Genomic DNA, 26,102 nt, shown 5'->3' on the forward strand with positions numbered 1-26,102 from the left:
AATTCATCTTTAGGTAATTATTCTATATGATGTAAGGAAGGGGTGCAGTTTCAATCTTCTGCATATGGCCAGTCATTTATTTCAGTACCATTTATTGAATAGGGAGTCCTTTCCTCATTGCTTGTTTTTGTTGATTTGTTTAAGATCAGCTGATTGTAGGTGTGTGGCTTTATTTCTGGGCTCTCTATTCTGTTCCGTTGGTCTCTGTGTCCGTTTTGCTGCTTTGGTACCAGTACCATGCCACTTTGGTTACTGTAGTCCTGTAATATAGTTTGAAGTTGAGTAGCACAGTTGCCTCCAGCTTTGTTCTTTGTACTTATCATTTTTAGTTGTGAGAATACTTAAAATCTACTCTCCTAGAAATTTTCAAAATATGATTAATTTTATTTACTATAGTCACCATGTTATACAGTATATCTTTTTAATTTATTCCTCTTATATAACTGAAATTTTATATCCTTTGACCAACATCTCCCCAACTCCTCACCCCGATGGCTGGTAACTACCATTCTACTCTCTACTTGTATGAGTTCAACTATTTTAGAGTCTACATATAAGTGTGCTGTTTGTCTTTCTGTACCTGGATTGTTTTACTTAAAATAATGTCCTCCAGGTTTATCCATATTGTTGCAAATGACAGATTTCTTTTTTTTTTTTAACACTGAATAATATTCTCTTGTCTGTATTTACTACATTTTCTTTATTTATTCACCCATTGATGAACATGTGGACTGATTCCAAATCTTGGTTATTGTGAATAATACTGCAATGAATATGAGGATGCATTAGGACTTTTTATTGTGATCATTATCTCAACAGAGATGGGAGTGATAACAGCTCTAGTTAGCTGATGGAGAGTAATAGTCTTTGATTGGTGGCAACTAAAACCTAATAACCATGATTCATCTGTCCTAGGTGCTAGCTTTAGATGTTTCCTTTGATCCTCAAGGCATCTAATTTGCATAAATAGGTGACCTTAGATAGGTTTTCAGTCAGAGCATGTCTTTTGTCAGAAAGGTGGTATCAGAAAAAAGGAAACTGTAGTTGCTAATTAACAGGAACCTACTCTAAGACTCAAAGTCTTCCACTCTTCCGAACCTGAATTTAAGAAATATTTTTAATGAGCAGTTATTCCCTGAGTTCCCTTTCCTTAATGCCAGTGTTTTTTATTGGATATATTTAAGATGCACAACATGATATTTTGATATCTATATACATAGTGGAATAAGTCAAGCAAATTAATATATCTCTTACCTTATATAGCTGTTTTCTTGTGTGTGTGTGTGTGTGTGTGTGTGTGTGTGTGTGTGTGTGTGTGTGTGCTATGAGCACCTAAAATCTACACTCTTGGAAAATTGTCATTATACAATACAATGTTATTGACTATAGTTTTTATGCTATACATTACATTCTTATACTTATTCATCTTACATAATTGTAACTTTATATGCTTTGACCTACATCTCCCCACCCCACCCACATATCATATTATGATGCAATAACTTTATTTCTGCTTATAGAGAGAGGGACACTCATACACATTTGCATAAGGAAACAAGTACAGAGGAGCGACTTGCAGCATTGAGTATAATATTGAAATATTGGGAAAATGCAAATGTCCATCAATGGCAGAATAGAAAAATAAAATGTGGTACATTCCTACAAAATAATACTATAAGACTGTTAAAGGGAGTCATACACACACAAATAAATATATCTATGCACACATATATGTATAGATAGATAGATATAGATTAAGATGGTTAGGGGTCTTGAAACTGTGTTAAATGAAAAAAGCAGGAGTAGAATAATAGTACAGTAATTACATAAATACATGAAGTAACATATAGCTTATATACATTTAAAGCACACACATATGTATTGTTCATGATATATGTGTACATAAAAGTGTAAAAATGAATTTCAAGATAGAAATAAGCCCAGATATAAGGATAAACTTCAATTTTATCTGTGATTTTTCTTTTACATATGTATTAAAAAGTATAAATTTTAATTGATGAATATCTGAGTGCTTAAATTATATTTTATGCTTTTCAATTTTTCAAGTTGAAAAATCAGATGTTCTCAGCTCCTACAAATAGATAGTGAGATTAAGACAGCATACTAAATTAAGTAAGAAGATTTTTTCCGGAGGAATTATTCTGAATTGACAAGAACAGCAGGCCTCACTCCAACCCTGTGGAGTTCTCAGTACTTGCTCTAGACTTTACAATTGTGTTTTTCCCATGGGGAATCCAGACAGCCAGGAAACAGCAGCAGAATCAATAGGCTGAGGTCTGTTTTGCAATGTCTACACTCTACCAGATCTGCTTACCTTGCATTTGCTTGTAGCCGAAGGTCCTCGGACTGTCACCAGGCAGGTGAAGTGTATGCGGGTAGAAAGCTCACACTATGCCACTGTTATCACCAACTGTGAGGACAGTAGCTGCTGTGCCACCTTTGGAGATGGAACAACTATTATTGCAAAGCCACAGGGAACATACCAGGTAGGTCTAGAAGAAAAATGAGAAGTACCAAAGATGAGTGTCTATTTAGCTGAGAAAACCCACTTCTAAAATGCCTGCAATGTACATTGCTGTTGCTTTCTTTTCTCTTAGAATACTAACATCTTAGAATATACTTCTCAAACTCATTTATTCATCCCTTTTTACATCCCATGCCAAAAAAACATTGCCCTGCTTGTTTTGCAAAACTTTGGTAGTTTTGGACCAAGGTTATAAACCAAAATGTGTTTGTTGAGGATTTCTTATGTGCTAGGCACTGTGGGTGTTAGAAACCCTTAGATGATTTGGCTTGTGCCTAACAGACCAACTTCACCTCCTGCCACCTCGACCCTCATTCTCACTCTCCATCTTTCCCACCTCCAGTCAGTCCTCCCTACTCTACTCGAAGTCCTAGCAGGACAGGAGGAGCACATGGTGTGTGTGGTCCCGGGAGGGCAGTTCTCCTAACTGAAGCAAAGCTCTGTCCTTGGAAGGTCAAGGAGGAGCAGTTAGCACCTTTCCCTACCTTTCTGCATTTCCCCTTTAAACACAACCATCCAGTGTCAGCCTGCACTTCCTTTAGCCTTAAAAGGACTTGCCTTCAGCTTTTCACTTGCTGGAGAAAGGACAGTACAGCAAAAACATTGCAAACAATGTCACTAGATACTGAGAGCTAAAAGCTAGAAGATGATGGACAAAGATCTCACTGATAAATATTTGTTACTGTGAAAGTTGCTGAAGTCAGTTTGTCCCTCTCATCTCTTCTGACAATGTTATCCTTCCCCCTCTTTATCCAGTGTAGATTATTATGGGGCAAGGAAGGTGCTGGAAGTGAGAGATGAAAGAAAACATAGATATAAATTTTCATGTTTTTGATTAGGCAATAGTTTCTTAGATATGATACCAAACATACAAGTGTTACCAAAATAAAAAAAAAAAAAGTTTGTGATTCAAAGAACACCACCAAGAATGTGAAAAGATAAACTACAGAATAGAAGATGTTATTTGAAAATCATGTAACTGATAATGGTCTTGGGTACAGAGTACCCTACAACTTAGAACTCTCACAACTCAACAATAAAAAGACAATAACCAACCTCAAAATGAGCAAAGGATTTGAATTTCCCCAAAGAAGATACACAAATGGCAAATAAGCCAAGGAAAGGTGCTCAACATCACTAGTTGTGAGGGAGCTACAGCGCAAACTGCAATGAGATTGCACTTCACACCCACTAGAAAACTGTAATTAAAAAGACAGATAATGGCAAGTGATAGCAAGGGTATGGAGAAATTGGAACCCTTGTAAATTGCTGATGGTGTAAGTCACTTTAGAAAGTGGTAAGTCACTTGGAAAATGGTATAGTCACTTTGGAAAACAGCTTGACACTTCCTCAAAAGGTAAACTTAGTTGTCATGTGACCCAGAAATTCCACTCCTATCCAAGAGAAACCATACATCTGCACAAAAACTTGTAAACAATATTTACAGCAACGTTTTTAGTAATAGCAAAACTGAAAACAACCCAAATGCATGCCAACTCATAAGTGAATAAAGAAAATGTGATATAGCCATACAATGGAATATTACTTATCCATAAAATGGAATAAAGTACTGTGTACTACAACATGAGTGAACCCTGAAAACATTACGCTAACTGAAAGAAGCCAGACACAAAAGGCCACAGAGTACATGCTTCCGTTTAAATGAAGTATCTAGAATAGGTTCATCCATAGACAGAAGATTAGTGGTTGCCAGGGCCTAAGGCCTAGTGATCCAGAATGATTTCTAACACGATCAGGGTTCCTTTGGGGGATGATAAAAGTGTTGTGGAATTAGTGATAATGGCTTCACACACTTTTGAATATACTAAAAACCACTGAATTATACACTTTAAAAGGGTAAATCTATGATATGTAAATTCTGTTTCAGAAAAAGATCTGTTTGAAGCAGAATTCATTACATGAAGTCTATTACTTAAGGACTGTGTCAGCCACCAGAGGAGAGAGGAGCGATGAGTTTCTAAGAGCACTTATCCCACATTTTTTTACCCTTTCAGAGATACTTCTTGTCCAAGATCACAAACAACTCCAAACATTTAGAATGGAATGAATAGGGCCAAACATGTATTTAACCTCAGCTTATTAAATATTGGAAATAAGGGGGCATAGGACAATTACTTAGAAGAGATATTAAAGTGAGCAGATAAGATGTGAGGATACAGGAGAAATGATATCATAACTATTCAGTTTGCCTCCTTATCAAGTAGCCCTTCCCAAACCTTATGTCCTCCCTTGGATAATGTTTTCTTCCTGCAAACAGTTTGTGACTAGGATCTATGGATATTCTTTTTCCTAAAGTGGTTTTCCAAGTCCCACATATTAAGCTAGAAAATTTTAATAATTTGTGTCCTTCCGTTACCCTTTCAGGTGTTACCTCCAAACACAGGCTCTCTTTATATTGACAAGGATTGTTCAGCTATGTACTGCCATGAATCAAGCAGTAATATATACTATCCTTTTCAAAAGCGTGAACAGCCGAGAGCTGGCAGGTACATCATGAGACATACTTCAGAGGTTATCTGTGAGGTTCTGGATCCTGAGGGAAACACTTTTCAGGTAAAGTGCACTTTTGGTGTGGAGAGAGAGCCTGTGGCTTTGCTTTTGAGATATTTCACACTACAAAGCTTCCATGTAGATTTTTACCTTAGTTGCCTTGGGATTAATTATCCACTTACTGCCAATACTTTGGGCAAGCAGTAATGAATGTCAATACTTTTCCTTTGATTCTTAAGTGCACTTTCATGGGGGATGGCAAGCCAAATAATTGGTGGGACAGAAATGTTAAGGCTAAATGAATAATTAGAACAGAAAGGAAGAAACAGTAGCAGACATCTGAAAATAATGCCAACATGAAGAATGTGGCAATGGTCCTTATCCAAGTTGAAGTCAGAGCAAACACAAGACAGCAAGCAAGTTTCTTTGAGTAGTCACAGAGTCCATGGTAAGAAGGATATAGTACGGTTGAAAGTGGGGAAGTGGACCAACATCCAAGCTGAGTGCCAAATCAAGAACACAATCCTGAAGATGGCCGAATAGGGACAGCTCCAGCCTGCAGCTCCCAGCATGATCGACGCAGAAGACGGGTGGTTTCTGCATTTCCAACTGAAGTACCTGGTTCATCTCACTGAGACTGGTTGGACAGTGGGTGCAGCCCACACAGGGTAAGACGAAGCAGGGCAGGGCATCGCCTCACCCGGGAAGCACAGGGGGTCAAGAGATTTCCCTTTCCTAGCCAAGGGAAGCCTTGACAGACTGTACCTGTAAAAACGGGACACCTTCGCCCAAATATTATGCTTTTCCAATGGTCTTAGCAACCGGCAGACAAGGAGATTCTCTCCCATGCCTGGCTCGGTGGGTCCCATGGCCCACGGAGCCTTGCTCACTGCTAGCACAGCAGCCTGAGATGGAACTGCGAGGCAGCAGCCTGGCTGGGGAAGGGGCATCCGCCATTGCTGAGGCTTGAGTAGGTAAACAAAGCAACCAGGAAGCTTGAACTGGGCAAAGCCCACCGCAGCTCAGCAAGGCCTACTGCCTCTAGACTCCACCTCTATGGGCAGGGCTTAGCTGAACGAAAGGCAGCAGACAACTTCTGCAGACTTAAACATCCCTGTCTGACAGCTCTGAAGAGAGCAGTGGTTCTCCTAACACAGCGTTTGAGCTCTGAGGATGGACAGACTGCCTCCTCAAGTGGGTCCCTAACCCTGTGTAGCCTAACTAGGAGACACCTCCCAACAGGACTGACAGACACCTTATATAGGCAGGTGCCCCTCTGGGATGAAGCTTCCAGAGGAAGGATCAGGCAGCAATGTTTGTGTTCTGCAGCCTCCACTGGTGATACCCAGGCAAACACGGTCTGGAGTGGACCTCCAGCAAACTCCACCAGACCTGCAGCTGAGGGACCTGACTGTTAGAAGGAAAACTAACAAACAGAAAGGAATAGCATCAGCATCAACAAAAAGGACATATACACCAAAACCCCATCTGTAGCTCACCAACGTCAAAGACCAAAGGTAGATAAAACCACAAAGATGGGGAGAAAACAGAGCAGAAAAGCTGAAAATTCTAAAAATCAGAGTACTTCTTCTCCTCCAAAGGATCACAGCTCCTTGCCAGCAACAGAACAAAGCTGGATGGAGGATGACTTTGATGAGTTGACAGAAGTAGACTTCAGAAGGTCAGTAATAACAAACTTCTCTGAGCTAAAGGAACATGTTTGAACCTATTGCAAGGTAGCTGAATACCTTAAAAAAGGTTAGACGAGTGGCTAACTAGAATAAACAGTGGAGAGAAGACATTAAATGACCTCCTGGAGCTGAAAACTATGGCATGAGAACTTCATGACACATGCACAAGCTTCAATAGCTGATTTGATCAAGTGGAAGAAAGGGTATAAGTGATTGAAAATCAACTTAATGAAATAAAGCAAGAAAAGAAGTTTAGAGAAAAAAGAGTAAAAAGAAGCAAAGCCTCCACAAAATATGGGACTATGTGAAAAGATGAAATCTATGTTTGATTGGTGTACCTGAAAGTGATGGGGAGAATGGAACCAAGTTGGAAAACACTCTTCAGGATATTATCCAGGGGAACTTCCCCAACCTAGCAAGGCAGGCCAACATTCAAATTCAGGAAATACAGAGAACACCACAAAGATACTCCTTGAGAAGAGCATCCCCAAGACACATAAGTGTCAAATTCACCAAGGTTGAAATGAAGGAAAAAATGTTAATGGCAGTCAGAGAGAAAGGTCGAGTTGCCCACAAAGGGAAGCCCATCAGAATAACAGCAGATCTCTTGGCAGAAAGCCTGCAAGCCAGAAGAGAATGAGGCCCAATTTTCAACATTCTGAAAGAAAAGAATTTTCAATCCAGAATTTCATATCCAGCCAAACTAAGCTTCATAAGTGAAGGAGAAATAAAACCCTTTACAAACAAGCAAATGCTGAGAGATTTTGTCACCACCAGGACTGCCTTACAAGAGCTCCTAAAGGAAGCACTAAACATGGAAAGACACAACCAGTACCAACCACTGCAAAAGTATGCCAAATTGTAAAGACCATCAATGCTATGAAGCAACTGCATCAATTAATGGGCAAAATAACCAGCTAACATCATAATGACAGGATCAAATTCAGACATAACAATATTAACCTTAAATGTAAATGGGCTAAATGCCCCAATTAAAAGACATAGACTGGCAAATTGGATAAAGAGTCAAGACCCATCAGTGTGCTGTATTCAGGAGACGCACCTCACGTGCAAAGACACACATAGGCTCAAAATAAAGGGATGGAGGAAGATCTACCAAGCAAATGGAAAGCAAAAAAAAAAAAAAAAAGCGGGGGTTGCAATCCTAGTCTCTGATAAAACAGACTTTAAACCAACAAAGATCAAAAGAGACAAAGAAGGCCATTATATAATTGTGAAGGGATCAATTCAACAAGAAGAACTAACTATTCTAAATATATATGCACCCAATACAGGAGCACCCAGATTCATAAAGCAAGCCTTTAGAGATCTACAAAGAGACTTAGACTCCCACACAGTAACAACGGGGGACTTTAACACCCTACTGTCAATATTAGACAGATCAATGAGACAGAAGGTTAACAAGGATATCCAGGACTTGAACTCAGCTCTGCACCAAGCAGAACTAATAGACATCTACAGAACTCTCTGCCCCAAATCAACAGAATATACATTCTTCTCAGCATCACATCGCACTTATTCTAAAATTGACCACGTTCTTGGAAGTAAAGCACTCCTCAGCAAATGTAAAAGAACAGAAATCACAACAAACTGTCTCTCAGACCGCAGTGCAATCAAATTAGAACTCAGGATTAAGAAACTCCTCAAAACCACACAACTACATGTAAACTGAACAACTTGTTCCTGAATGACTACTGGGTAAATAATGAAATTAAGACAGAAATAAAGATGTTCTTTGAAACCAATGAGAACAAAGACACAACATACCAGAATCTCTAGGACACATTTAAATCAGTGTGTAGAGGGAAATTTGTAGCACTAAATGCTCATAAGAGAGAGCAGGAAAGATCTAAAATCAGCACTTTAACATCATAATTAAAAGAACTGGAGAAGCAAGAGCAAACAAATTCAAAAGGTAGCAGAAGACAAGAAATAACTAAGATCAGAGCAGAACTGGAGGAGATAGAGACACAAAAAACTCTTAAAAAAATCAATGAATCCAGGAGCTGGTTTTCTGAAAAGATCAACAAAATTGATAGACCACTAGCAAGACTAATAAAGAAGAGAGAAGAATCAAATAGATGCAATAAAAAATGATAAAGAGGATATCACCACCGACCCCACAGAAATACAAACTACCATCAGAGAATAAAATGAATACCTCTACGCAAATAAACTAGAAAACCTAGAAGAAATGGATAAATTCCTGGACACATACACCCTCCCAAGACTAAACCAGGAAGAAGCTGAATCTCTAAATAGACCAATAGCAGGCTCTGAAATTAAGGCAATAATTAATAGCCTACCAGCCAGAAAACGTCCAGGACCAGACGAATTCACAGCCGAATTCTACCACAGGTACAAAGAGGAGCTGGTACCATTCCTTCTGAAACTATTCCGATCAATAGAAAAAGAGGGAATCCTCCCTAACTCATTTTATGAGGCCAACATTATCTTGATACCAAAGCCTGGCAGAGACACAACAAAAAAAAGGGAATTTTAGACCACTATCTCTGATGAACATCGATGCAAAAATGCTCAATAAAATACTGGCAAACTGAATCCAATTGCACATCAAAACTTTATCCACCATGTTCAGGTCGGCTTCATCCCTGGGATGCAAGGCTGGTTCAACATATGCAAATCGTTAAACACAATCCATCGCATAAACAGAACCAACAACAAAAACCACATGATTATCTCAATAGATGCAGAAAAGGCCTTCAACTAAATTCAACAGCCCTTCATGCTAAAAACTCTCAATAAACTAGGTATTGATGGAACGTATCTCAAAATAATAAGAGCTATTTATGACAAACTCACAGTCAATATCATACTGAATGGGTAAAAACTGTAAGTGTTCCCTTTGAAAACTGGCACAAGACAAGGATGCCCTCTGTCACCACTCCTATTCAACATAGTGTTGGAAGTTCTGACCAGAGCAATCAGGCATGAGAAAGAAATAAAGGGTATTCAATTAGGGAAAGAGGAAGTCAAATTGTCCCTGTTTGCAGATAACATGATTGTATATTTAGAAAACCCCATCGTCTCAGCCCAAAATCTCCTTAAGGTGATAAGCAACTTCAGCAAAGTCTCAGGATACAACATCAATATGCAAAAATCACAAGCATTCCTATACACCAATAACAGACAGAGAGCCAAACATGAGTGAACTCCCATTCACAATTGCTACAAAGAGAATAAAATACCTAGGAATCCAACTTACAAGGGATGTGAAGGACCTCTTCACGGAGAACTACAAACCACTGCTCAACGAAATAAAAGAGGACACAAACAAATGGAAGAACATTCCTTGCTCACGGATAGGAAGAATCAATATCATGAAAATGGGCAAACTGCCCAAAGAAATTTATAGATTCAGTGCCATCCCCATCAAACTATCAATGACTTTCTTTACAGAATTGGAAAAAACTACTTTAAAGTTCATATGGAACAAAAAAAGAGCCCACATTGCCAAGACAATCCTAAGCAAAAAGAACAAAGCTGGAGGCATCATGCTGCCTAACTTCAAACTATACTACAAGGCTACAGTCACCAAAACAGCATGGTACTGGTACCAGAACAGAGATATAGACCAATGGAACAGAACGGAGGCCTCAGAATTAACACCACACATCTATAACCATCTGATCTTTGACAAACCTGACAAAAACAAGAAATGGAGAAAGGATTCCCTATTTAATAAATGGTGCTGGGAAAACTGGCTAGCCATATGTAGAAAGCTGAAACTGGATCCCTTCCTTACATCTTATACAAAAATTAATTCAAGATGGATTAGAGACTTAAATGTTAGACCTAAAACCATAAAAACCCTAGAAGAAAACCTAGGCAATACCATTCAGGACATAGGCATGGGCAAGGACTTCATGACTAAAACACCAAAAGCAATGGCAACAAAAGCCAAAATAGACAAGTGGGATCTAATTAAACTAAAGAGCTTCTGCACAGCAAAAGAAACTACCATAGAGTGAACAGGCAGCCTACAGAATGGGAGAAAATTTTTGCAATCTACCCATCTGACAAAGGGCTAATATCCATAATCTACAAGGAACTTAAACAAATTTACAAGAAAAAAATAACCCCATCAAAAAGTGGGCAAAGGATATGAACAGACACTTCTCAAAAGAAGACATATATGCAGCCAATAGACACATGAAAAAATGCTCATCATCAGTGGTCATCAGAGAAATGCAAATCAAAACCACAGTGAGATACAATCTCATGCCAGTTAGAATGGTAATCATTAAAAAGTCAGGAAACAACAGATGCTGGAGAGGATGTGGAAAAATTGGAACACTTTTACACTGTTGGTGGGAGTGTAAATTATTTCAACCACTGTGGAAGATAGTGTGGCAATCCCTCAAGGATCTAGAACTAGAAATACCATTTGACCCAGCCATACCAGTACTGGGTATATACCCAAAGGATTATAAATCATGCTACTATAAAGACACATGCACACATATGTTTATTGCTGCACTATTCACAATAGCAAAGCCTTGGAACTAACCCAAATGTCCATCAAGGATAGACTGGATTAAAAAATGTGGCATATATACACTGTGGAATACTATGCAGCCATAAAAAAGGATGAGTTCATGTCCTTTGCAGGGACATGGATGAAACTGGAAACCATCATTCTCAGCAAACTATCACAAGGACAGAAAACCAAACACCACATGTTCTCACTCATAGGTGGGAATTGAACAATGAGAACACTTGGACACAGGGCAGGCAACATCACACCCCAGGGCCTGTCAGGGGGTGGGGGCCTGGGGGATGGAGAGCATTAGGAGAAATACCTAATGTAAATGACGAGTTGATGGGTGCAGTAAACCAACATGGCACATGTATACCTATGTATCAAACTGCACATTGTGCACATGTACCCTCGAACTTAAAGTATAATAATAATAAAAAAGAAAATAATCCTATTCATAATAGCCACCAAAAAATAAAATGCCTAATAATACAGCTAACCAGGGAGGTGGAAGGTCTCTACACTGAGAATTACAAAACATTGATAAGAGATATCAGAGATGACACAACCAAATGGGAAAACATTCCGTGATCATGGATAGGAAAAATCAATATTATTGAAGTGGCCATACTGCCCGAAGCGATTTACAGATTCAAGGCTATTCCTATCAACATACCAATGACATTCTTCACAGAATTAGAAAAAGCTGTTCTAAAATTCACATGGAACCAAAAAAGGAGCCCAAATAGCCAAAGCAATCCTAAGCAAAAGGAACAAAGATTGAGGCATCACATTATCCAACTTCAGCTATACTACAGGGCTACAATAACCAAAATAACATGATACCAGTACTAAAACAGACACATAGACCAATGGAACCGAATAGAGAGCCCAGAAATAAAGTTGCATACCTACAATCATCTTCAACAAAACCAACAAAAGCAAGCAATGAGGAAAGGACTCCCTAGTCAATAAATGGTACTGGGATAAATGGCTAGCTATATGCAGAAGGTTGAAACTAGACCCCTTCCATATACAGTAATTGTCTCAAGACTTACATGTAAAACCTAAACTACAAAAACCCTTGAAGAAAACCCAGAAAATACCCTTCTGATCACAGACCCTGGCAAATATTTCATGGCAAAGACACCAAAAGCAATTGCAACAAAAGCAAAAGTTGACAAATGGGACCTAATTAAACTAAAAAGCTTCTGTACAGCAAAAGAAATTATCAACAGACTAAACAGACAACCTACAGAATGTGAGAAAATGTTTGCTTCTTTGTCTTTCAACACCACGACTATCCCCTCACCTCTAGGTCAGGAACTGGCAGACAATGGCAACTTGTTTATCTATAGCCCGTGAACTAAAAATGGTTTCATATATGCTTAAATGGTTTTTGAAAAAACAAAAGAAGACACAACAAAATTATAGGAAATACAAATTTCAATGTCGTTTTATAAAGTTTTATTGGAACACAGTCATGCTCATTTGTTTACATAGTGTCTATCTATGGCTGCTTTACATAATGATGGCAGAGTTGAATAGTTGCAACAGAGAATGTATGGCCTGCAAATTCAAACTCTAAAATATTTACTGTCGTGCCTGTGACAAAAAAAGATTTGCCAACTATTGCTCTAGGCATTTATCTTTTTTTTTTTTTAATTTCTAATTCAACAGTGAAATTTTGTCTATCAACTAGTAGGTATGAAGTTATTTTTTAGATTTGGAGTTATACAACAGAATTCCTAACTTTGTTTTGATATGTAGATAAGCCCTGATCCAGCTTATTTTTTCTTTGCTAAGTAACTGAAACTCTTCACAGCATGAGTTGAAACTGACAAATTTCAATTTATGACAAATTGAAGTAGAAACTTAAAGCTCAATACCCTCTAGGCCAAGCATTTTTCTGGGCATTGATACTCCTCTTGGGCATCCCCTTCAGTGGTCTTGCAGCATGAATCACACCCCTTTCTGGAGAGACTCATGGCATATTTAGACAGTAATAAAGGACTAGAACATTTTTTCTCATATTCATACTAAATCTGTTCCCCTAAGTTTTCTACCCATGAGCCGCAATTCTGTGTTTGAAATCCCAGAGTATAAGCCCCTTCCATGCAAAGGTCCTTCCAAATAATTCAAGACAGCTATTGCATGAGTACCCATTCCTCCATGTTTAAATTCCCAATTCCTTGAACCTATCTTCATAGTATGAGGTTTTGAGTATCCTCCCTATCCTATTCACTTCATTCTGAATATGTTTCAGTCTGTGTTCCTGTTTTAGGTGTCGTTTATAAGTAGAGTTATCCTGCTAGGTTTTTACTTTTATTAATGCAGTCTCTACTTAGTAAACAATACCTTGCAAATAAACATCTCCAATTTTCTGAATAAACCCACCAAATCATCTGTTTTCTCAAATTGGATCAGTGGAAATATAAGCATTATGACTTTCTTTTCTTTTAGTTGCTTACATACTTTATGCCTTAGGTCATGGCTGATGGTAGCATATCAACTATATTACCTGAAAAAAAATTGGAAGATGATTTAAATGAAAAACCTGAGGGCTATGATAGTCTATCCTCTGTGCACCTTGAAAAGAATCATCAGCAAATCTATGGTGAACATGTCCCCAGGTAAAATAATAATACTATAATTTTACTTTTAATTCTAAGCTCAAGGAGCATTTTAACTGAATACTTGAAGTGATTATATTTTTATTTCTTCAAATAGGTTTTTCGTTATGTATGCTGATGGATCAGGAATGGAACTTCTTCGAGACAGTGACATAGAAGAATATCTATCTTTGGCATATAAAGAACCAAATACTGTTGTTCTCCAAGAGCCAGTGCAGGAACAGCCAGGTAGAGGACCCATACTGTGTGGAATGCACTGTGTCTCTTCGCCAATTCTCATTCTCCTTACTATCCAGTATGTCTTCATGTCGTCTTACTTTTTCCACTTTGCTCACTTTACTGCTCTGCTTTGGAAAGTAGAGCAGAAATAAGTTAATATGACTTATAGCTTATATAGCTACTTGAATTTAGGTATATATCAAGATGTATCTGAGCACCAATCTGCGTAAGCTGAGTATGTATCCCTCTTCTCCTATCAGCAGATTTGTATCTGTGTTCAGGTATGTACCAAAGTTCTGATATATGAGTTCATTTCATCTTGGTAAGAAAAAACAAAGAACAGTGAGATATCTCTTGTAAATTCATTTTTTGTCATTTTGAAGATGTTGCTTTGATGAAATTGATGTATGAGTTATAATGCCAGCCTGAAATACCTGGTAAGTTATATAAGCTATATTCATTGGGTACTTATGTTGTTTTCCTCAACTTCAGGGAAATTGGTGTGTTGCCAGAGGTTAGAGATACATATCGCATTAAGTAAGAACCATCCAATATATGTAATATGTGTATCTAAATATAGATATAAGCCTATATATTATCTGCATACAAAACCTATGTGCTGTGCCTAGGTTTATGTGTGTGTGTGTGTGTGTGTTTTCATCTTTGTGTTTTGGGATACATTTTGTGTGCATTTATAAATATGCCTGCATTTCTGTGCCCTTAAAACTTTTAGTGTATCAATGCACATGTGCATGACATTAATACACCTTGCTCTTTGTGAATATGGAACATGGGGGACTCTGACTAACCCCCAGTCAGTGTGGTGCATGTATGGAACTGTGGGAGAATAAGAATTCATCTCACATTGGTTTGTTAGTCATTTAATTAGCCTCTACTTGGCAAACCACCATGTACTAAACACTGGCTGGGTGTTAGGAATACAATGGTGAACTGAAACAGGCATGGACCCTGTTTCAATGGAGCTTGTAGGTTACTGGGAGAGATAGCTGTTAATTATAAAGTCACACAACTGTATGATTATAAGTTGGGATAAGGCCTATGAAGGAAAAGAACATAGGTCTGAGAGAATCTAACAGAAGAAACTGACATAGTCTAGAAGGCCTCCCTGAAGACACCTGAGCCAAAAGCTAGTGGGTAGGTAGTGGTTAATTAAGGTAAGAGAGAGAGCTTTCTTGGAAAAGAAAACATAAAAGAGAAAGCATAAAGCATTGGAAAACATGGGTTGGGGGAAAGGCCAAAGTAGCCGAAGCACAGAGGGGAAGAACAGTACAAGTTGAGGTAGGGGCAAAGGAATGTTAAGGGCCATCTTTTATCTCACAAGCAATGTGAAGGCAAAAAAGAGTTTTCATCATGGACTAACATAATCAGTCACCCTGACTGCAAGGGAAGGTTCACTCACAGAGTATATATAGGTGGCGAAGTCAGTTGTTCCTAGAGTCTAGAGCAGGATCTTTTTAAGGCACATCAAGTAGGTTTCACAGAGAGAGAAAAAGGTGGACTCAAGTTTATTGGGAGAACTGACAGAACTTGTATGTGGTTGGTGAGGGACAGTGAGGTGTCAATGAATACTTTCAGGTGATCTAAATCCAGTCTCTAGGTGTCACAGTGACTGAAAGCTTCATCCTTCTTATTTGTTTGTAAGGTTCCTAAGTATAGTCATTGTGTCTCATTAATCTTTCGTGTCTAAGGCTATTCAAAAAGAACTTGTTGAATTTAGTGAATGCATTTTCATTTTCTCTGAGTACTTTCAATGGGTAATGGTCTTCTGACAACTTTCTTTGAACCAGGCACCCTGACCATCACAGTCCTTCGCCCTTTCCATGAAGCATCACCATGGTTAATAAAAAAGGAAGATACAATTGTCCCTCCTAATCTCCGGTCAAGGTCATGGGAAACATTTCCCTCAGTTGAGGTATATAATTTCTTCTAAAAAGTCATTTTATTAGTGTGTACATCCATCCAAGGGCAGTGGACCAGAGTCTTAGGTCTCCTCCCATATATTCATATATTTTCATTCTTATGTGAATTGTTAATGTGCTCAAGGAGTTTTATATTTGAAGATTCTAACATTTGTAGATGTTAGAGGAATACTCTGAGTATTCCAACATTTTAGAGGAATACTCCTGGCTAGCTAATTTCAGTTTTATTTCTTTTATCCTGTATTGTAGGCTTGCACATCTTCCTATAATATTAAAACATTCTTTCTGAGTAAGCCAGGTTACACCTCTGTCATGGAATTACTGATATTATATCATACAGAAATATTTCCTTCTATCATTTCTTATTTGTTCATTTTAACACACAATTTTGGGTCTTTTACTCTCCTTTTTTTCCTTCATATGTTAAAAATGCCCAAACTGACCGTCTAAGAATAATATGAAGGATTATACGCATATTGCAATGTTAGAAAGTAAACATTGTAATTATGTCAGTTAAGAGAAGCTCCACCTAAATTTTTTTAAGAATAAAATATCTTCGGTAAGAATCAATGAAGTTCTGCACCTTGCATAATTTACCATTTCATTTTATAAGCAATTTATGTCACATGTCCAACATATGGTCAGGTGTTAAATAATTAAATCAGTGAAGCTATTGATAGTATGATCAGAGATTGATAATTGAGATAATGTTTTTGATTGTGATCATTTTTGCTGTCCTACACTAAATCTTGTAATAGCAAATACAGATGATGAACATTTAAGATTACAGTGACTTCCTAGCCCTGTGGTTAAATTTGGTGACTGTAGTCAACATGGTAAGATGAAGGTGACTTGAATTCTGATCCCAATTCTACCCCTTATTAATGTGGGATCCTGGACAAGTCACACTGGGTCTCCATTTCCTTCTCTGAAAATGAGGAGGTCACACCAAATGGCACACTGAGGCTATGTCCAAATTGTAAGTACTACATGATGACAAAGGGTATGCCACGTCTAAGATTATTGAAGAAAGTTTATTCTCATTCTCTGAAACTCTTATGCTCTGACCTTCTACATCTGGTAGGAGTGGCACAGGCCTGCAAAGCCCCTAAGTGGCTGTCACTGTCCAGGCCTTTTGAAATGAAGCACATCCAGCACACTTGAGGACATAGTAGGGCAGCAAAGCACACCATTCCTGAAAATCAATCGCAAGTATAACATATAGTGTGAGTTTACTCTCAGGTAGCTTTTTCTGCCCCAGAGATCCTCAGACTCTGGAGGCATGCTTAATCTAGAGTAAGCTCAAAGACGGCCCAGATCTGTGGAATTACTTCTCTTGCAAAGAATCTTTCTAGGTCAAAATGAACATAGAACCTGAAAGTGAAAGACTGCTCAGTGCCAAATGTCTTCGTCTACTTGTGGGTACTAAGAAATAGCCACATCCATTTGTCATAAGCTAGGCTGTTATTACATTGCTTAGCATTCTTCTACATCCTACCCAGGGCACCATGCAACAGGATTTTTAAATATCCAGTATCTTGGTAACATAAATAAAGAGGAAAGCATGCCCAGTTCTGTTATTGATTTTCCTTATATTTGCAGAACTTTTTGAGGTTAAGGATTTTCTTCACGACTGTGTCCCTGAAAGGTTATTATGATATCTACATAATAAATTAACACTTAAAAAATCTGAATGTGAGAACATTCTGATTTCTTTGGTGGTTTTATTGCTTTGTTTTGTTAACAGAAAAAAACTCCAGGACCTCCGTTTGGCACTCAGATTTGGAAAGGCCTTTGCATTGAGTCCAAACAGCTAGTGAGTGCCCCACGTGCCATACTCAAGAGCCCCAGTGTGCTACAGATGCGCCAATTCATTCAGCATGAGGTCATAAAGAATGAGGTGAAACTGAGGCTGCAGGTTTCCCTTAAGGTAATGGAATCTAAGTAACCTGACCCAAAAGAATCAGAAACAGAGCAATCGTTGCTCTTGGTTTCCTAAGAAACCTGAAATTATGTAATTCTACCAATATTTATCTAGTGCAACACAAGGATGTCAATCTTTCAGAGTAGAAGGTTGAGAAGTAGAAAATATTTAATGGTTCCCATAAGGTGTAGAAATTATTAAGAAGCCCAAAGACATTGAAAAAGTAAGATTTTTTTGTAAGTGATTTCTATATAGAGCCCTCCATCTTTGTCACTATATAGAAAACTGATATAGTGACCACTGGATAAAGACAGAACCACATATTAATATACTTGTCCATGGAGGAAAAGGCTTTGGAAGTGGTCTAAGAATTTGTAAATATATAGTTAATTGTATGATCATGTCTGTAACATCTCAAGTTTGTTTACTCCCTCAGTACAGGGATTGTATGTGTTTTGTTTATGGTTATGTGCCTAGCACCTGGCACAGAGCAGGGTATTATTAGTTATGGAAATGGATCAAATACTTATGAAAAAAATAAAGTACATGTCTCTTGGAAGCAAAGACATGAACTAGGCAAATTCCATTTACAGATAAAATAAAAAAACTATACCTGAAAGGATCCTAGACGTTATCTAACCCAACTCTGTCCATTTTATTGATGAGGACACTTAAGTGCAGAGTTAGAAACAGGGCCTCTCTGAGGCCCCCATGCAGTTCTATCCTGTGGCCCTTAAAGCTGTGCTTTTGCACTTTTCAGGTTTTTCCTGTTAACATATTAAGAAAAAGTCTTTTCAGATTGTTTGACTAGTAAACAGTTCTTGAGCATTGTAAACCTATATATTCTTCATTTTTTGTAATATTTCAAGTTGATGACCATTTTTGTATCTCTCTCTACCTAATTCCTAGTTTTTGTCTGTTTATTTTATTCTGCTGATTTAGGATTACATAAACTATATTCTGAAGAAAGAAGATGAGCTGCAGGAAATGATGGTTAAAGATTCCAGAACCGAGGAGGAGAGAGGCAATGCCGCTGATCTCCTCAAGCTGGTTATGGTGAGAAAATGCCTTGTATACCCGTTGTCTTACTATTGTTTCAATATTAATAAATGTTTCAAGACAAAATACCGTGAAAAAATAGCTGCTTCTGCCACTTTCATGAAGTATTTGCTCTCTCCTCATAATTTTCAGTTTTTGTGGCAATCCATTTCTCTATATATTGCATTTTCCAAATACATTTTAGGCTCTTCCTTCATAAATAATTCTGAAGGCCCTTAAATAAAACTTTTTGTTGTCTTCAAAAGAAATTGGTATTTATTGAAATACTGAATGATGCGTGAAATAGGAAAGAAGAAGAAATAGGAATTTTTACAACTTAAAATCATTTCCATTTTTAGACATTAGTTAATTGGAAGGAATGACCTACAAAAATTAATTTTATATCAGTATTTTTAAACTAATTCATGTTATAGTAATTTTTACAAAAGATCAACTTGAGAGAATGTTTCTAAACAAAGTAAGTCTTGTAAGTAATATAATCATCGCCATTAAGTAATTCTATCTTCATTTCAGTCTTTCCCTAAAATGGAGGAAACTACAAAAAGTCATGTTACTGAAGGTGAGTTGCATTTAATATTCTTCTGCAGTATATTTACAAATTTCAAAGGAATCATCTTAAATACACTTATCAGTCATTCTGTTATCTGCTAACAAGACACCATGTACCTGTCTCCATTCTTGTATTGGCCATGTTGTGTTGTGGTGGTTTATTTTTGTAAATCATTCTGCATGTATTGTTCTGCCTGAGCTTTGAGATCCTAGAAAACCATAATTTTCTCTCATTCATCTTTAACTGTCATCCATTAAGTGAAAAATGTTGACATTTGACTTTTATGTTAGCCTCAGCTATAATGAAGATATAGGAAGGAAACCGTCAACCAACCAACAGCCTGCCCTCCCACACACAGAACTTTTGAGCAACTACACTGTTATCAACAAAGCCTTGCACTGTTTTACACTGTATGTAGTGCAAGTAGTTTACTCTTAGATCTCATTCAAAGAGTATTCATTTGGGGGTATATGTACACAGCCCTAACAAATGTGGCTAGATGGTTTCATAGCTCACAGCAAACAAGCAGTAGAGAATTTGGTGGGATTTTGTTTTGTTGGCCATATGGCAAAAATCATAAACTGGCAGCTATGGGCTTCATTCATCCCACAGATAGGTTCTGAGTATCCTCCACAATGTGGGCTTGTACAGTTGTTTTTGTTGTTGTTGTTGTTGTTCTTTATCCAGACTTTTTCCTCTTGAAATCTCACATTGTTACATAGTAAGTTTGGCTAAAGATAACTGGCAGCTGCTTCTTTAGAATGAGCATAACAGGAGTCCATCACAACCCCTTATGTCTCCCTGTCCCTATACTCTGTGGTCACTCTTTTACCCTGGACAACTCCTGTAGTTGGGTGGCCAGATTTAGTGAATAAAAATAGAGAAGGCCTAGTTAAATTTTAGATGAATGACAAATAATAATTTTTGTTAGTATAAGTACACTCTAGTTTGGATGTTTGACCCCTTTAAATCGCATGCTGAAATTTGATCCCCAGGCCGGGACTGGTGGCTCTTGCCTGTAATCCTAGCACTTCGGGAGGCCAAAGTGGGTGGATCTCTTGAGACTAGGAGTTGGAGTCCAGCCTGGGCAACATGGTGAAACCCCATCTCTACAGAAAATACAAAAAACAAATTAGTCGGGTGTGGTGGTGCATGCCTGCGGTTCCAACTACTCTGGAGGCTGAGGCGGGAGGATATCTTTCGCCTGGTAGGTGGTGATTGCAATGAGCAGTGATCATGCCACTGCACTCCAGCCTGGGCAACAGCACAAGGCCCTGTCTCCAAACAAAAGAAAAGAAAAGAAAAGAAATTTGATCCCAAATGTTAGAGGGAGGTGGGGCCTAATGGGAGGCATTTGGGTCGTTGGGGTGGATCCCTCATGAATGGCTTGGTACTTTCTGCCCTCTTGGTGAGGTGAGTGAATTCCCACTCTATTAGTTGCCATGAGAGCTGGTTGGTAAAATGAGTCTGGAGTCTCCCCTCTCTCTGTTGCTTCCTTTTTCATGATGTGATATCTATACATACCAGCTCCCCTTCCCCCACTGCCATGAGTGAAGTAGCCTAACGCCCTCACCAGAAGCAGATGCCAGCACCATGCTTCTTGTACAGCCTGAAGAATTGTGAGCCAAAGAAATATCTTTTCTTTATGAATTACACAGCCTCGGGTATTATTTTATAGCAACACAAAGCAGGCTAAGACACAGTGTGTCCCCAGAAGCCTGGGATATACTTATACTAAAAAGTCGTTTATTTGAAATGCAAATTTAACCAGGGTCCCTATACTTTATCTGGCAACGCTACCCTGTAGCTTTTGAATTTTTAACCTCTGGGACAAGTGAACAGGCACAACAAGGAAAACACATAGGTTTTCCAAAAGTGAAGTAAAAACTAACGTATTTTTTTAAACAAACAGTTCCAGGAAATAAACAGTTGTTGCATACTTATAGCTGTCCCTGACATATTAATTTAAATGATCCTAAATCAACATTCCCCCATAGTATTTCCTAAAGCACTCATCTATGAGAAGGCCCCACCAAAAATGAGTTTCATGTTCAAAGAAGTTTGTATAATGCTTCATATTGTCTTATTTTCTTAGAGAGTCACATGTACATTAATTAATTAAAGATGCAGAAAAGTAGTGAAACCTATTTAACCTTGTATAAATCAGTGTTTCCCAAGCTCATGTAACCATGAAACATGACAATATTTTCCTTCTTTTAATCTCCCGTTGACATCCCATCGAGATCATGTTTTGTGAATAAACTGAGAATTGCTGTCTAAATTGTTGAACAACCATTGTCTTATATTCATGTTCTTAGATTCAGGAAGCAGGAAAATATTCGGAAAAACCATTTTAATATCATGGTTAATTTGTTTTAAGGTTTGCTGCCTCAGATATGAGGAAATTCAGTTAAGCAGAATACCACTTCCCCTAATAATATGGGATAAAGGAGATATCACTGCATTTTACATTTTGACTGTAAGTTGCGTGTTTTCTGGTAGGATATTTCATAAAAGTAGTCTAGTTTACGGTTGTATTACAACTTGGTCATGTAAATCCTAGTAAACTCTTGATAGATTAAATATAGTCTCTTAACAGGTATCTCAAATGAGTAATTGTGCACTGATTGTGTGTTGTCCTATGAAGAAGTGGGGATAAAAGTTAAATACATCTGTGTTTAAAGTTGCAGCTCACCTCACTGATTTATTCAAGCAATCTTTGGCTACGCCTCCAAAATGTCCATCAGACACATTTAGGAAAGATTTCTTTGAAAAGAAATGGAGGTAAGTTAATTCAATAATGTGTTCTAATTAGTATTAGGCATGCAGTGATTGAGGAAATGGAATATGCAGGTGCTATAACTTTTGGTGACTACATCAATGAATTCACAGCCCTTCATCTCCCATACTATTAACAATTCATCATATAGTGGTGAGGGTTTTTGGTTTTGTTTTTAAGCTGAAATCATTGTCCCTTTTCACCATACTTTCCTTTCCTTTTACATAGGCACACAGCATCCTCAAAATGCTGGAAAGAAAAGATAGACAAGACGAGGTAATTCTACCCCAAAATGCACATAAGCACCTGAAAGAGCCCAGAGTAATAGACTCTGAGAATGGGATAGGCCAAAATGTCCTACCAGGCACCCAGATGTTATTTGACTCTCTTCAGCAACATGTCTACCAAGTGGTCATTCAGCTTTATGTGACGACGCCACTGTCTCTTGAGGAAACCCATTTGACCATTAGATAGATCCTCTTCCTCTCCTAAGCAAGAAAGCTGTCCAGGCCTTCTCTGTGCTTTTGGCGATTCTAATATACCAATAAATATTCTGGAACTTTAATGCAGAACACAATCATAAACTTTCAAGGTTCTTATAATTCACAGGAGGAATGTGCTCTAAGCGTTATATGGTTTGGTTTCCTTTTAGTCCTAGGTGGGGATTTCAACTCCAGCTCGTTTGTCATAGAGAAAAGAAGCCGGATATAGTTGTTGAGTATGTAGCGGTACATATGATACTATCTATTGTACACATTTGCATGGCTCCTCTTCAGGATGACTTCAGGATTAATATGTTTCTTCATAAACATGTCAGGGTTGTCTTGTGAAATGTGTTAGGGGAGTGCTGAGATAAGACTTTAAGCCTCATGGGTCACCTCCCCTATTCGAGGTCAAACTAGAAGGGATATACTGTCTGCAGGGAGGATAGCTTAAGTTTTACATGACATGACAGTCTTCATAAGGAAATGAAGACTCAAATAAATGGCTATACCTGAGTGTCTTTATGCTAGGTTTCATGAAGAATGGACACTCATGGAGAAATATGATAGGGCAAAAAAGCACAATCTAATGGTAATAAGCTGGGGGACTGAGGCAAGGTCTGTTGCTCATATTCCTCTCTGTGCATCTGTGTCTTCAGAGATAAGGATGCTCCTTTCCTGCAGGTATTGCAAGGGCATCTCTCATAAGAGGGTCTTATGAGCTGCTTCAGGGGAAGGGCAGAAAATCGTTTCTAGGTTTTATGTCCTGCTTCAGGGAAGAAGGGCAGAGGGAAGGTGAGAGTAACCTTCCTGCTTCTGCCATTTTCTCACATTCCTTCAGCTGAAAATATTCAGTGTGTCAAGCTGCCATATTTTAAGGTAATGTGCCCTGAAGCCCATTATTATCAGAATATCCCTAAGAGCTTCTCCAAGAGACCACGATTGCCTGAGAGGAAGGAGATTGAGAGATGGGGGATAGGATGAGATAGAGACTTCATTATTATGTACTCTTGAGTGTTCATTAAACTGTGTACATACGCTTGTATTATCTATAGAAATTTATTAAATTTTGAAACATTAACAATTTCAAGTTTTAACTTATAGGTATATAATGGCAAGCCAGTGAAAGTTTTTTGAAGAAGAAGAGTAAAGCATATAATTAGATGAGTGTCACAGAAAGACAAGTGTTGGCAATGTGGAAAATGACCTGGGTCAAGGAAAGAGCAAGTTTCAAGGAAATAGAAGCTGGTCAGCAAATGTCAGATGATTTAGAAGAATTAGAAATGGGAATGAAAAAAGAAATTTGGGTTTATCAGTTACAAGGTTGATTAGTTTCTTTTGTGAGAATAAGTTTAAGAGAGTGGTGGGCAGCAACCAGACTGCCATAGATCGGCGAGTGAATCCAGTGACGCAGTAGAGATAAGAAACTTTTAATGGGAAGTGAAAGTTGAAGTAAAGTTGTATTTTGATCATGCCTGTCTGGTACTTCCAGACAGGTCAACTAGTATAAGAGCACTGGTCACAGATCCAATCAGTTACAATTTGATTACTTACAGAATGTCTGATGCTGGCTGCTTGTTTCACTTCAGTAACATTTACTTCAGGAGTTCAGTTTGCTCATCAATAAACAGAGGCTAATTGGACTACCAAATAGCAGTCCATAGCAGACCCATAGCAGGTCTCTTTTAGCTCTCACACTGGGGGACTGACGGCTGACTAGCATGTGCAGTTGTCAAGATCATGGGTTTGGAGGCAAGCAACCTGGGTTTTAATTTAGATTCCACCCTTTATTGGTAATGTGATTTGGAACAGGTTACTTAACTTCTCTATACTTTGGTTTTTCAACTCATAAAATGAGGACAAAAGTAGTAACTCACAGGGTTATTGTAAGATTAAATGTAAAATATTTTGCAAAACTTAAGCTTTTTAAGTGCAATAAGCACTTAAAAATGAAAACTATTTCAGGGAGGATTTAGTTCAACTACATTTAACAGACAACCTCCAAATCCGTGCTCATATTAAAAAGGGGCTTATTTTCCTAATGTGAAAGAAGTCAGAGATGGGCAGTTCATGGTAGGAAGCACCACAACATCATCAGGAATTCAGATTCCTTCTTTTTATCTGTTCCATCATTCTTAGTATATCATTTTCATTCTCAAGCTTACTTCCTAGTTGCAAAATGATTGCTGCAGCCCCAGGCATTACATTCATATTTCAGGAAGCTGGGAAAGACACAAGGCAAGGACAAGGAAAAGTCTCCCAGCTGAGTCAGCCCTCTCTAAAAGCTCCTGGACTTACCCAATGACTTCCGTTTACATCTCTTTGGCTTTCCCTACATAATGTCTCCCCAACATAGGGGTTCTGCTATTGGAAAACAGGACTATCACGATTGCTTTTATTTAACTCTATAACCACTGACCACATTATTCACAAATCATACCTCAAGATTTTGTTTTTGGTTTAAGTTTTTTTGTTACTACTGCTACTGAAATTATGAAAACCAGTAGACTCTAGCTGTCATTTAAACCTCAGAGAATTGAAAAACCTCAAGAAGTTTAACCATTACAGGGCTATGTGATTTTTAGCCTTTTGAGACCAACTACAAAATCAAACTAACATCCGGTATCATTATTTCCTATCTTACATGAGAGTCTGATTTTTGAAGTAAGAAATGTGACTGATTCTAAAAGAAGAGAGAATGAACCAAAACAATTTGACAAAAAATATCTAACAAATTAATTCTTATCAGTTTTATTGTTAGTGATTGCATTCACTGTTGTGGGATTTAGAGCTAAAGCACAAACAAATAACACTTTAAAATGTTCCATGTCTTCTTTTGCATCATTACGGAAACATCAACCAGGAAGGAAATTGAGACAACACAAAATTATCTAATGGATATTAAGAACCACAGAGTACCACCCTTTTTTAAGTCTGAATTGCACCAGTTATATCAGTCTCAGGTAATTGACTATAATGAACAATAATCTAATAAAAGTTTTTATAAAAGTTGATATGTTGCATATGTTATTATGTAATCTATCTTTCCTGATGCTGTTTAATTCTTTCCTGCATCGACCTGACTGACTAACCTACACCCTTCAAATCCATATTCTCACAAGCATGTGATAGGGAAGACTAATGTCAGGTCTTGCACCTAAATAGAAGTTCTCTACAATGCATTACTCTCACTCCCTGATCCTGCCTTTCAGTGTCTCTGTTAATCACTCTCTCCCATCTATGTTAA

The 26,102-nt window shown here is 38.0% G+C and overlaps 1 protein-coding gene across 10 annotated transcripts in view; it reads left to right on the forward strand.

The window, feature by feature from the left end:
- The window catches only part of LOC105479093 (sperm associated antigen 17), a 238,413-nt gene that overhangs the window by 179,249 nt on the left and 33,062 nt on the right, over window positions 1-26,102 (forward strand). For all 10 annotated transcript variants that reach the window (XR_011617612.1, XR_985679.2, XR_985680.2 and 7 more), the window contains 11 exons: window positions 2,353-2,507; window positions 4,931-5,119; window positions 13,757-13,902; window positions 14,000-14,130; window positions 15,930-16,054; window positions 17,809-17,991; window positions 18,928-19,041; window positions 19,558-19,603; window positions 22,279-22,378; window positions 22,602-22,649; window positions 25,719-25,818. Coding sequence is in view for 7 of the 10 variants with exons in the window: in XM_071087029.1 (XP_070943130.1) it covers window positions 2,353-2,507; window positions 4,931-5,119; window positions 13,757-13,902; window positions 14,000-14,130; window positions 15,930-16,054; window positions 17,809-17,991; window positions 18,928-19,041; window positions 19,558-19,603; window positions 22,279-22,378; window positions 22,602-22,649; window positions 25,719-25,818 (1,337 nt within the window). In the remaining 3 variants the exon portion in view is untranslated. The remainder of the gene's footprint in view (window positions 1-2,352; window positions 2,508-4,930; window positions 5,120-13,756; window positions 13,903-13,999; window positions 14,131-15,929; window positions 16,055-17,808; window positions 17,992-18,927; window positions 19,042-19,557; window positions 19,604-22,278; window positions 22,379-22,601; window positions 22,650-25,718; window positions 25,819-26,102) is intronic.

The sequence above is a fragment of the Macaca nemestrina genome, chromosome 1, assembly GCF_043159975.1.
Source record: "Macaca nemestrina isolate mMacNem1 chromosome 1, mMacNem.hap1, whole genome shotgun sequence".
NCBI lineage: Eukaryota > Metazoa > Chordata > Mammalia > Primates > Cercopithecidae > Macaca > Macaca nemestrina.